The 13,420-nt window shown below is 41.0% G+C and overlaps 1 protein-coding gene across 1 annotated transcript in view; it reads right to left on the bottom strand.

Annotated features, from left to right (window-relative positions):
* The window catches only part of HSD17B12 (hydroxysteroid 17-beta dehydrogenase 12), a 152,888-nt gene extending 141,381 nt beyond the window's left edge, over positions 1 to 11,507 (bottom strand). Inside the window, exon 1 of the mRNA XM_008701060.2 lies at positions 11,224 to 11,507. Coding sequence (XP_008699282.1) covers positions 11,224 to 11,383 — 160 coding nt within the window. The 5' untranslated portion in view covers positions 11,384 to 11,507. The remainder of the gene's footprint in view (positions 1 to 11,223) is intronic.
* Positions 11,508 to 13,420: the final 1,913 nt, after the last annotated feature.

Below are 13,420 nucleotides of genomic sequence, written 5' to 3'. Positions count from 1 at the left end.
CCTCACCTGCTCATCTTTAATTCATCAGTGTAATCTGCAGAGTAGTTGACAGGAAGTTCAGGAGACAGAGTTCAAATCCTAGCTCCTCCTCTACTTACTAGCTATGTGACTTTGATCAAATCATTTGCCCTCTCTATTAATTTAGCTTCCTTTCAGTAAAATGGGGATATTAATAGGACCTACATTATTGGATTATGTGAGGATTAAGTAAATTCACTGAGGTATTTAGAAAAGGATCTGGTACATGGTTAGTTTTTTTATAAATATTACATCTTATTACCATTATTAACATTATCATCTTCTTCCCTCTACTCTTCTTCTTCCATACTTTGGATTTTAACATTATTTCTTCTAGAAAACCTTCTATAAGCCCCTGAACTAGGTTACTGACCCCAAAGCTGGTCCTATTACACTTTCTGGAGCTACTTAGGTAATGACCTGTGTCCTCCGCTAGACCAATGGAGGCAGAGACTATGGCTTCTTGCTCACCACATATATTCTCATACTCAGTCCTGAGTATGGCACATAGCCAACTAAAAGGGAAATTTCTTCTGATTAAACCTAGGACCGTTTTCTTTCTTCATCATTTGGAGGACTTAACATTTTTTAAAAAGAAAAAAATAATTAGAACATTTTCTCTAGTTTCTTGGCCCTTTAAGAATCATTAGTATGGGGCACCTGGGTGGCTTAGTCTGTTAAGCATCTGCCTTCACCTCAGGTCATGATCCCAGAGTCCCAGATCAGGATGGAGCCTGCATGGGGCTCCCTGCTCGGCAGGGGAGTCTGCTTCTCCCTCTCCTTCTGCCCTTCTCCTGCTTGTGCTTGCTCACTCTCTCTCTCAAATAAATAAATAAATAAAATCTTAAAAAATAAAAAAAAAGAATCATCAGTATGCATCACATTAATTTCACAATAAAGATGATTTTTTTAAAAATCCACCTAATAAAGAAAGGAAGCACACTTAAAGCTTTCTTTCCTCTAAATGTAATAAACTTAAAAAAAAAAAAAATGAAGCCACCAAAAAAAATAGTATCACAAACAGAAAATAAGAAAATATTATTCTCTCAATTCTTTCTGGTTAAGTTTCCAAAGTCTTCAGCTATCTTTCTATGGTCCTACTTAAATTAAAGCTTCTATTTTTTGCATCTACCAAAAAATCACTCTTATTGAGACCCCTACTCTTACCCCAAATCTCCAATTAGTCTTTACTAACCCTTTACTGGGAAATAAGGGGCGTGCTGCTTGTGGTTCTCATTGTATAGCAACATACTTAAGTTCCAAGTGGTTGGGGTTTTTTTCCCCCTAATCTATTTCAAATACAGAAACACAGAACTAGCCTAAAATAGAATCTCTATTTCACTGTCAAAATTATAAGTAAATATTTAGTACAGAAACCACTGGAAGTTTTAACACTATTATAAATCAAGCCCTGGTACCAAGAATAGACATCCAGCTAAAAAGTCTGCACGTGTTAAGTCCACTGTCTTCTAGGGCTAGCTTGACCATAGACAAGTGTCTCCCGAAATGTGTGATCTCAAGAATCATCTTATTTGTTAAAAATACATTTGCCCACATTCTTTTCTTAGAGATTTGGATTTAGTAGGTCTATAGGGAAGCCCTGGACTCTCTATTTTTAACAAGCACATCCCGTTACTTTTATGATCCTTGTGAGTTTGGATATTGTCATGGCATAAATAGACCTTTCACTTCCAGGCAACATTTGAGGAAGTCTCCAACTTAGAAGCTCTTGTATGGGTATTCCAAGCTGCCTTAAAAATCATCGTTATCAGGAACTATGGCAGGACAGTGGAAAGAATATGGAGCCTGGAGTCCGAAAACCTAGATTCAATTTCTTCTGCCACTGGCTGTAACCCTTACGCCAGTCACCGTATCTCCCTCTGTTCCTGGCATGTTATGTAGAAATAACAAAACCAACCCTAACCTGCTTCAAGGGTTGTTGTGGAAATCATTTGAGAACGCTTGCAAAATCACTTTGCAAATTAAGATGTCATCATTACAGTAAAATTTCACTAATCCAGCCTCCTTTAATTCAGAGCGTGTGAACACCATTGTCTAACCCACTGTGAGTTTTTTTCCACATTATCTATAAAGAGATCATCACCTCCTTTCACATGACAGGCAATGCGAGGTATTGGAAAACACAGATAAGCAGCAGCGCCCTGTTCCCTAGCAAAATTATTAAACTGAATGTGCAAGATTAGGAAAGCTTGTTTACTGTATCAACTCTGTTTATGTGACAAGTCTGGAGGTTCAGCTATCATTAAAGCAAGCTTGGCAATATTTCTACTGGAGTTAGCTTGGTCGTGAGCAGTTAATGCCAGTCATTACAGTAAAACCAATCTGGAGAATGAGTTTTCTACATACTAGGAATGTTAAGGGAGCACTAAAACTGGCATTTAAACTTCTAAATATACTGTAGCTTTTCCTGGCCACCTTGAGGAACACGTACTGAAACAATACAATATTTCCCTGGCAATTCAGTGTCATCAACATAATCTGTAGTTGGGGGGATAAGCACAGCTGAGATAGTAGGTAAGAGATTATTGGATCAATTCACTTGGCTTATACCACTGCATACAATGAAAAAGTTCCCCCAGTCTTAACATCTGTGAAGGGGTGCAGTGAGAGCATGGCATACGGTACCCTCGATGGCTAGAGGTGCTCGTCATTTCTTCTAGAGGGCAGGCTCTTGTACAGGGAGGGCTGTTTTTGCCCCATACCTGTTGCAGAAATAGGTAATGAAGTCCAGTCCTTCCAGCATCCTCGTTGTTACCACTGCTCACCCTGACAAATCTCTTCTCCTCTGTGTCAGAGCTGCTCATCACCTCCACCACTGCTTTTACTCAGTCTACCACAGAGGTCTCCACCCTTCTCCGCCCTTTGCCACTGACCCACCTTGCCTGGCCATTCTCTAGCTGCAAACATGATCTTGCAGCCTATTTCCCTAATAGTTCAACTGAAGAGGTCACCAACAGCCCTTCTGGTTTCATTACTTCATCACTGTTCTCTTCTGCCTCCTTATGACATTTCAATTTTCTTAAGTTTCTCACAAAATGACAGACTAAAGTTTTGTAAAACTTATCAACCAACTGTTGTATTCATTTCCTTACATGAGGCAAATAAACTAGAGAGCCAAGGCTCTGTGGTTAACTTTCTAGAAGTTATTTGGCTATATACATTTACCAGTCAATGGCTTTCCCACCCAAGAGATTTCCCAGGGAATTTGGTTTAATGTCTCCAAAAATTCAAAAAGTCTGAAGGTTTAGAAGGCATGGGTATATTTTATCAGGTCTTCAAAAATAACGAAATTATATTTTGGTCAACAGATCCTAGAATTAATTTTTTTTCACTAATTCACTCAACCTTACCAATTAGCAAGGTTTTGATGAAACTTTAATTGGAAAAGTCATTCTTAATAAAAGAAAATCTATTTCCAAGAATTTTGTAAGGATCTGGAGATAAATAATCTATATATTACCAAAATTTTATTAATATTTAAATGTTTACTAAATGTGGCAGAGTGGTTGGGTTCCTGTAACAATTTCCTAAAACCACATATGAAGAAAGGGTAGCTTATTACCAATGCTATTCAAGGACATCTTTTTGATCTCACTGTATTTCACACTTTCAAACTATTATCCTGACCCTGCTATAATATAATAATTCTGTAACCAGTCTTTATTTAACAAGCCTTGGTTTTTTGTGGGTTTTTTTAGTTTTTTTTTTTTTAAGATTTTATGTATTCATTTGAGAGAGAGAGAGCACAGAGGGAGAGTGAGGGGGAGAAGCAGACTCCCCACTGAGCAGAGAGCCCAACATGGGGCTCGATCCCAGAACCCTGAGACCATGACCTGAGCCAAAGGCAGATGCTTAACCAGCTGAGCCACCCAGGCACGCCTAACCAGCCTTGGTTTAATTTCAATCTCGTTTTTTAGGTGTGTGTCACTTGAAATTTTAAAACAAAAAAGGAAAAAGGTGTGCACATTTTGCAAAACAAAACAAAAAAATACAAAACGGAAGCAAAACACCCCACACCTGGTGCATTCCAGAAAGGGGAATAACCAAAGGCTCCAAGGCAGCAGGGTCAAGCATGTCCAAGGAAGTGAGTTCAAGGGAGCGTGTTCAAGCAAGAGTGAAAATGACTGGGAGAGAGAGAGAGGAAAAGTGGGCAGAGATGAGGTCAGAGGTAAAAGACGGCAGGAACAGGATGAGAAGCCACTGGAAGGATCTGGGCGGAGTATCACATGATCGAACTTGAGCTTTTCAAGGTTCACTGTGGCTGTTGTTTAAGAATCAGCTGGGGGAGGGGGACGGGCAGCAACGTGGAATCAGAGAGACAGGAGGCCGCCGTTATATCAAGGCAAGAGATTTCAGTGGCTTATACCAGAAGGTAGAAGGGGCTAGATTCTGAATATTCTGAAGTGGGAGACAATGGGATTTCCTAATAGACTGTATATGGGGTGAGAGAAGAAGAGTCAAAGATAATTCTAAGATTTTCACAAATTTAATTGAAAAGTTGCACATAACCAAATTTTCCTAAACCTTCATATCTTAAGTTCACTAAGGAGAGCCATATTTCAGGGAAGCACTTGGTAAATCTTTTCACAAAAGCAAGAAATCTTCCTCGAGTAACACTAATTACCTCTTAATTGATCTGTCCACAACTTCAAATTTCTAATAGTTTATCAGCTAAAGTAAACTATGTTATTCTTGGTTTCAACAATTCCTCTTTATCAAATAAGAGTAATGTATACAAATAAAAAATGTCCTTAACTATTTACTTAGTATCCATAAAAAACACAAAGGGCTACACTAGAGCCTCATTTACATCTCATTTCATTGTCATAATACTCCTGAAAGGTATCAGCCCCATTTGATAGATGAAGAAAGTTATTCTCAGAGATTAACTATCTTTGCCCAACGTCAAACATTTTAGCCACTAGCAAAGCTCACCCTTGCTGCTCTGATTCCAAAGCTAATCTTCCCACTATCACTACTGTTAACCAATGTAATACTCTTGAGACACAGTAATTGTTCTAAATGTTAAGTCTGCTAGCCTTTCTTCCCTTCCCCCACTGGCTTCATCATTTATATAGAAAATAACTTCACTTAATGGTGCTAAAGATAATTTTACAGAAACTGGATAGTCTCCCTGGAACTGCCAGTCAGAGATAGGGCAAACCCCTTGTTTCACTAGACAAAGTGAGTAAATAAAACAGAGCATTCCCTCGGATGCGGGATTTGTGGCAGGCTTCTCAACTACCACACCATGGTTTTATGGATTGACCTCAAGAAAGCAGTAACCCAGTTTCAGGGTTCATGCAACAACCCTATCACCCAGTCCCTGGTAAGAGTGGAACTTCCCACAACATAGTGATAAGATTTTTCCCCCAGGGACAAATGGTCTTTGAAAGGTGATAATCAGGAAGGGCACAAAAGCAGCCTCCCACACTCTGAAGTATGAATTTGCATTTGGGGTTCTTTGGGGTTTTTTAAGGCAATTTTGACTGAGATTATCTGAATAACTTGCATTGGTCCATCTCTGAGGCAATGCAACCATGTCGGGAAGGTCACAGAAACAAGGGATTCTATTTAAAGCCGCAACTCAATGACATCATCCTTCTGCTTAAAATCCCTTCACTTGTTTTCCCTGATCTTTTTTTTTTTTTTAAAGATTTTATTTATTTATTTGACAGAGAGAGACAGCCAGAGAAAGAGGGAACACAAGCAGGGGGAGTAGGAGAGGAAGAAACAGGAGCCTGATGCGGGGCTCGATCCCATAACGCCAGGATCAGGCCCTGAGCCGAAGGCAGACACTTAACGACTGAGCCACCCAGGTGCCCCTGTTTTCCCTGTTCTTGGGAGATTAAACAGCCCTGCTTCCTGGTTCCTTCTCCCCACTCCACTCTCATCTTACCTCACGCCCACCCCTTCCGGCTCTAGCCACTGAGGCCCTGCTTCATAAGGGCCTCCAATCTCCAGCCTCAAGAGCCTAACCCCCGCTGTTAACCTCAGCTCTTGCAGCTACTCTGCCCTTCCCTTCAGTCATTGCTCCCGCAGGGCGGCTCTCTCAGACCAATCCCGAGCTACTTGATTCCAACACATACTACCTAGTCCACAATGCTTCCAGAAACACCAAGCCCGTGCAAATTTGAAAGTGTGCCTTCGATTAAAAAGCAGTATGTTCCAGGGCACCTGGCTGGCTTGGTTGGTAGAACACATGACTCTCGATCTCAGGGTCATGAGTTCAAGAGAAATAAAAGCTTAAACATCTGACTTGGATCAGATCATGATCTCAGGATCCTGGGATGGGCCTGGTCGGGCTTCCTACTGAGTGGGGAGTCTGCTTCTCCCTCTTCCTCTGCCCCTTCCCTGGCTTGTGCTCTCTCTTCTCCTGCGCGCTCTCTCAAGTAAATAAAATCTTTAAAAATAATTTAAAAATTAAAAAATAAAATAAAGCAGTATGTTCCTAAGATATAAAGGAATCCACCCCCCAAGTACCCATGCAGTCTATAAACCAATCACCAACACACAAGCATGTGCTTACTGCAGAATGGACAACTTGGCTTCAAATCCTCAGCTTCCAACTCACTAGCTATGAACCCACCGACAAAGGAAGGCATTTACCTAAGTCTCCGTTTCTTCCTCTAAACACTGGGGATAATAGGGCATAGCTCAAAGACTGATTAAAGATAATCCATGTCAAGTGCCTGGAACCCTTAAGGCATTCAATAAATGGCAGTTACTAATATTACTTCTGGGCTTGCCAATTTAAATAATTAACATTTCATACATAATTCCTCAAATCATGTGATACCTCAAAGCCTAGTTAAAGAAAGGGACCTGCTGCCAATGGGTGCTGGTTACTCAAGCAGCCTTCGACCACTGGAAGTAAAAAGACCAATCCGGTGTAGTTATCCAAAGTAAAAACAGAAATTATGCACCACACCCGATTTTGAGAATCCTTTGATTCTTGGAGCTTGGCTAAGCAAAGCCAGTTCGATGAATGGCTTTTCTACAAAAGAACCCCTCCACCCCACGACCTTTCTAAGTCTTCATTGTCCACTGAGGTAGGAAAACCTTGGAATACTACAGAGCCAATGAGTTTCATCGGCATCCAAAGCTGCAAAATCTCAGGGATCTGCTAATATAGATGTGCCAACAGCAAAATGCAGAGGTAAAGACCCTTTGCAAAATCTAAACTCACTCCACAGAATGGAATATTATTCAGCAATAAAAAGAAATGAAGCACTGAAACATGCTACAACATGAGGGAACCTTGGAAACATCGTGCTAAATGAAAGCCAGTCACAAAATACTTCATATTGTAGGATCCCATTTATAGGAAATATCCAGAATAGGCATATATATAAATGTATATAGACCCAAAGTAGATTAGGGGTTGACTAGGGCTCGAGGGGGTGAGGGTTGGGGAGTGACAGCTAATGGGTATGGGATTTCTTTAAAGGAGGATGAAAATGTTCCAAAATTAGATTATAATGGTTGCACAACCCTGTGACTATAATAAAAATCTTGTACACTTCAATTTTTTTTAAAGATTTTACTTATTCATTTGAGAGAGAGAGAGAGAGACAGAGAGCACAGCAAGGGGAGAGGCAGAGGGAAAGGGAGAAGCAGACTCCCCAGTGAGCTGGGAGCCCAACATGGGGCTTGATCCCAGGACCTGGAGATCATGACCTGAGCCGAAGGCAGATGCTTAACCATCTGAGCCACCCAGGTGCCCCTTGAACTGTACACTTTAAATGGGTAAATTGTATGGTATATAAATTATATCTCGATAAAGCTATTTTTTAAATCTAACTGCTTAGTGGATCTTTTATTCTTTGCTGCCTGGAGCAATATCCTCTCCATTAAAAACTAAAAATAAGAGCTCATAGTACAGTCTTGAGTATAAAGTTATAAAGTATCTTGGCTTTGGAAGTACACTTACCTTGCCTTTCCATCTATCACCTCCACATTATTTCGCTATCAGTCATTTTAGATGAATTGCAATGATGGAAACTGCTCAAATAAATGCAAAATGTATGCTCAAACCAAAGCCTACAGATTACATTCTTTATTGCTCCACAGTAATGACTATTTTCTCCTTTATTTAGTACAAACTGACCACTTTTGCTAGCAATCTTCTTCTGATTACTTGCTACAGTGAACCTTCGAGCTACTAAAGCTCCAGTTCCATAGGAGCTCTTTGTTCTCCTAGGAAATACGGGAAGTATCCCATAACAACGACAGGCAAAAGTGGCAAAAGCCACCTGCTAGTGAGAGTAACTCACTTGAGTGGGAATGGTACTGGCCAGAACTAGGGAAAAGAGATGACTTAACTCTGGATTACATGAAGGAGATGAACTACAATATGGGCCAAGTAATGCATGGTCTTAAAACCTTAACTAGATTAAGGAATATGGGGTCTGAATTATTTTTACTGATTGCAAAGCATACCTGTTTTCGTGTTTTTACAAGCTTTTGGGGTTTTGTTTATTTTTTTCTTGAGATATAATGCATACAACATTATACTAGCTTCAGGTATACAACATAATGATTTGATAGTTGTGTATATTGTGAAATGATCACCACAGTAAGTCTAGGTAGCATTCATCACCGTACATATTTACAGAATTTTTTTCTTGTGAATTTTTTCTTGCCCAGTGTGGGGCTTGAACTCATGACCCCAAGATCAAGGGTCACATGCTCCATCAACTGAGCCAGCCAGACACCCCTTGTGATGAGAACTTTTAAGATTTAATCTCTTGGCAACTTTTAAATTTGCAGTAAAATATTATTAACTATAGTTGCCATGCTGTACATTATATCCCCATGACTTATTTACTTTTCCAAGCTTTTGTTTTTAAGTTTAGAAGCACTTAAATCTGATCAATACACCAGTTACTGTCGGGAAAAGACAAAAAAAAGAAAGGGGGGGGGGGGCCAAGCTCCCTCCTCTTCAGATTCTAAAATCTGAGGAGGAATTAAACAAACTTACATGAAGAAACTTAAGAATAACAAGAATACAAATATATTATCAATTCAATGACCATTACTATATCACACTTAAAATATTTAATTGGTTATGGAGAGGAAGATGTTAAATGTCAGTACTAAAAAGTAGAAAAACTGCCTGCTACCACCATTTATTCAAAGAAGGCTGCACCAGATGAAGATACCAATTTTATAGGGGAGAAAACTTATTAGTGCTATTTATACACAAAAATTCATTCTAATAATCCTAACTTCGATTGAACAAATTATCTACATAATTTTAATCACATTTAACCCTAATTATTCAAGTGTCATCTCTGCTTTGTTTGTCAAATTATTTCAGTTCCTCCCTCCAACTGATACAAAGAAACTGTTTAAGATGAAGTATTCTTAATTTTGTTTTTCAAAGAGTCCCTGAATTTGGGGAGGTAAAGGAAATACTTTAAGATCCAGGCTATCACATATATGTAATGTTACAAATAAAAACTTGATCATTTCTTCTGCTTAAATACTTAAAAAAGAGATTTTTCTAACAATCCAGGGTAGACTGAACTCAACAATCACAGCGTCACTTTATGACACTACGATCCTCTCTGTTATATCCCAGTGTTCTGGTTCAAATTTCATTTTTAAATCTTTTAAATATTTCCTTCAATTTAGCAAGTATCCTTCCTCTGGGACAAATCTTTTCAATGATGATTTGGACCATTTGAGTTATTAATCACAACGGTCTATTTTAGATAGTTTTAAAAAAAGTTATTAACATGGCTCTTTGCTTACAAATCACCAAACTTTATCTTGATATGTGATTTCCTAATGCACTAGAATCTTGTGTAACTATCTCAAAAGTTCACAAGCAAGTTTTCCAAATGTGACAATCGAGAACTTGGGCAAGTCAATTGTGAAATCATAAACTTTATTACAATCAAGTTGAGCACTTCATTTGTTTCTCAAGGAATATCAGAAAACACTAAGTGATTTTTAAAAAATAAGTATTATAATGTGAACAGCTGCTTCACATCATGGACAGAACTCTTACATATCCACTCCTACTTGAGATATGTCCTCTTTACATTGCTGTCCCCGAAAATTAATTTATGTTTTTCCTACTAAGTTTTTAAAAGTTTTTGTATGAATAAAGTGAAGAATATGGAGTTCCATTATTTGTGTACCTTTGTTGAGCCTAGTCTGAAAGCAACCCCTAACCATCCCAAAATTCAATCAAATGCTTGGTGAGGTGTATATTCAATCATGGAATAACAGAATAAATAACTAGAGACAACGACCACATCACACCACTTGGTTTAAAAAAAAAAAAAGAGCAAAAGAAACGAAAAACACAGAAAAGCAACAAAAAAGAAAAGAAGCGCAAAACTTCCCTGCAGGTAATTTTCCCAACTTCTCCAATCTGACCTTTCTCCTCTACTTTTAAAATCCTCCAACTGAATGGAACAAGATCCATATGCTTAGCTCTTTGGAGGAATACTTCTTCCTGTAAGCGTCGTTCTGCCAAAAGTATTTCTGATTTCTACACGGAGAGTTACCGTTTTGCAGAAGCAATAATTATGTTACACACCAGGCCTCCAGAAAAGTTTAAGGAGAATTTTAAAACAAAACAAAAAACAAAAGCCTTGTAAATTACCTGAACAAGGCCGAATGCAAGTTATTGGAGAGAGGCAAGTTTCCGAAAGGCAGAAAGACTTCTGAAATTCCATGTCCATTCTCGCCCCCCAAAAAAGTCAACAGAATGCCTTTCATCTTTAGCAGGGGGCCACTATTTCAATCAAGCGAAAAACTTATTTTAAAAACACTCAATAAGGGGCGAACCTAGGTGCGCAGAGTGTGACTGAAAAGGCAGCAAGGTGACTGACTCCGGGCCATGAACCCAGAATGGCTTAAAGGACACAAACCCCTTGGAGTTCAGGCCAGATTGCTCCCGCACCCACCAAGCGGCACTTCAGATCCGCTGAGTTGGGCCAACAACGTATTTACTATTTAAAAACTCTACAAGTCGAGGCAAGCCAGCAGCCGGCTAAGGGGCCAGGCGGGTACAAGGGACGCAGGAGCCTCATGGGGGAGAGGGGACCTAGAAAGGGGAAGGCCAGGCACTGGGCCCGGACTTGGTTAGCACCGGCCAGACTCCGGCCGGGAGCCGCGCGAGCCGCCGCAGGAGCGAGGGGGCCGGCGGCGCTGGATTGCACTCACCTGCCCATTCTCCGAGCCTGGGTCCGACCGCTGCCTCGTGACTGAAACCCCAGACCCGAAGGGCCGTGAAGAGCGAGTAGAAGATGCGCAGGGCCACGTAGGCCACGGTGCCTGCACCTACCCAGTACAAGAAGCCGGCGGCAGGAAGACCGCTCTCCATGGCTTTCAACTAGGCCTTACTACCGTCGTGAATGGAAAAACGAATGAATGAACCCAGGAAGACGCGCCCGCCGTGACGGTGAGGACGACACTAACAGGCGCTGCTCCTGCGCCTCTTTTGGCCTTAAACCCCGCCCACGGCGCCATATCCGTGCCGCCATTGGTGATCTAGGGTTCCCTCTGTGCGTAGTGCGCCAGCCATTGGTTGACTCCAGTTTCGCTACCCCGCCCATGTCCCCCCTCGCGCGCACCGGGCCGGGTCTCTCTTCTGAGCCTGCTGATCGCTCGCCTGCCAATCAAACTTCAGCCCCGCCCGACGCGTCACCACGCCCCCAGGATTCCGCCAGAGGGCGGCCTGTCTCGCCCCACCAAATCGCCCAGGTCTCTCATTGGCTGTAGCTGTCCTCACGACTGCGGAAGACTGCGCTCCGATTGGCCAGGGAGACCCAGCCTCGTTTGAGCTCGGGATTTAGGAGGGAATGGGGTCTAAGAAGCCGCTAGTGAATGGGAAGATGGTAGTAAGAAGTGGGCGTGGAATTATGGTTTTATTTTCACCTCTGTATTAAACACTTTTATATCATTGTTAAATATGCTGTCATTGTCCCCATAAACTTTTCCGAATAAAGCCTTGCATCTCCCATTTCTATGTCCCCCTCACGGCGCATCTTCCCTCTCGTTACATGCCCTTATTGCGGACCTTCTTAATGCTCCCTCTCGCCCTGAGCATTAAACAGCATTGCTCCCAAGGCCCTGGAGTTCAAGACAAATAACTTCACAGACTCAAATAACTATAATACGCAGTGGCATAAGAGCTGTAAGATGAATGAAAAATAGAGGAACACAGCTTGATGAATAAGTAGTTTGGAGAAGGGACTCCATGTTTAACCGGACCTTAAAGGACAATGGAGATTTTTGTTTTACTTTCTTTTTTTAATTTACATTTTCTGTGGGGGGAGGTGGGGTGCGAGGGGACACAAAAGTGTATGGTCCTAGTAAAGATAAGAAAACTACCTCGGCAAAGTTCCACAAGGTAAGCGTGAGAGATTGTGTGATGCAATAGAGTGCTTCGCACTTACTCTCTCATCCACCAAGAGTTTTTGTTTCCTTTTCTGGCATGGATTTGGGTTTATATAAAACACCTAAAATTTTTCTTAGCCAGTAGGGACTGCTGATTCGAGACTTTTTTAAAAGGCAAGAATTTAAGGGTAATAATTGTAAGGATCAACAGTTCAACATATCTTGAAGCTAATGTAATAATTTTCTAATACTTAGTTTCAGAGCCTTATCTCTCCCTGCCCAATCCCCCACTTTCTCCACCCTCTTATCAGATTAATTAAGTATAACCCTAAGGCTGTTACTGTTCTTTACAAACTGTCAACTGTCAAGGAGAATTCAGCCACGTGAGTTGAGCAGGCACATTTTGTTTTAATTGAATTTGATACCCTTGGCTGAGGCTGCCTGTCAATTCAATGAAATCCCACTACTCCTTTCTCACAACATCTCCCTCTAGCCAAAGTCTTCCCGGGCAGTATAGCCCCAAATGCATATATCCCAATTCATCATTGCTCACCAATTATTGCCCTCAAGATATCCATGCTCCTTAGAATAGGGCAGAAGGAGGAGAAGAGAGCTATTATAAACCAATAATACAAGGGTGCCTACTGGCTCAGTCCAGTAGAGTGGGCAACTCTTGAGGGTTGTAAGTTTGAGCCCCACATTGGGTGTAGAGATTACTTACAAATAAAACCTTAGGGGAGCCTGGATGGCTCGGGTCAGTTAAGCGGGGGACTCTTGATTTCGGCTTAGGTCACAATCTTGGGTGGTGGGATGAGCCCTGTGTCAGACTCCGTGCTCAGCACGGAGTCCACTTGAGGATTCTCTCTCCCTCTGCCCCTCCCCTGCTGGCACTCTCTTTCTCTCTAATAAATAAATAAATCTTTTTTTAAAAATAAAATCTTAAAAAAATAAACTAATAATATGTGTTTGTGTTGCATTTGTATGTATGTCTATGGACCACACTAGAACTTATTAGGAACAC

Source organism: Ursus maritimus, unplaced genomic scaffold (assembly GCF_017311325.1).
Source record: "Ursus maritimus isolate PB19 unplaced genomic scaffold, ASM1731132v1 scaffold_23, whole genome shotgun sequence".
NCBI classification, from domain to species: domain Eukaryota; kingdom Metazoa; phylum Chordata; class Mammalia; order Carnivora; family Ursidae; genus Ursus; species Ursus maritimus.
Note: the sequence above shows the minus strand (reverse complement) of the source record. Positions and strands in the feature narration are given on the sequence as shown.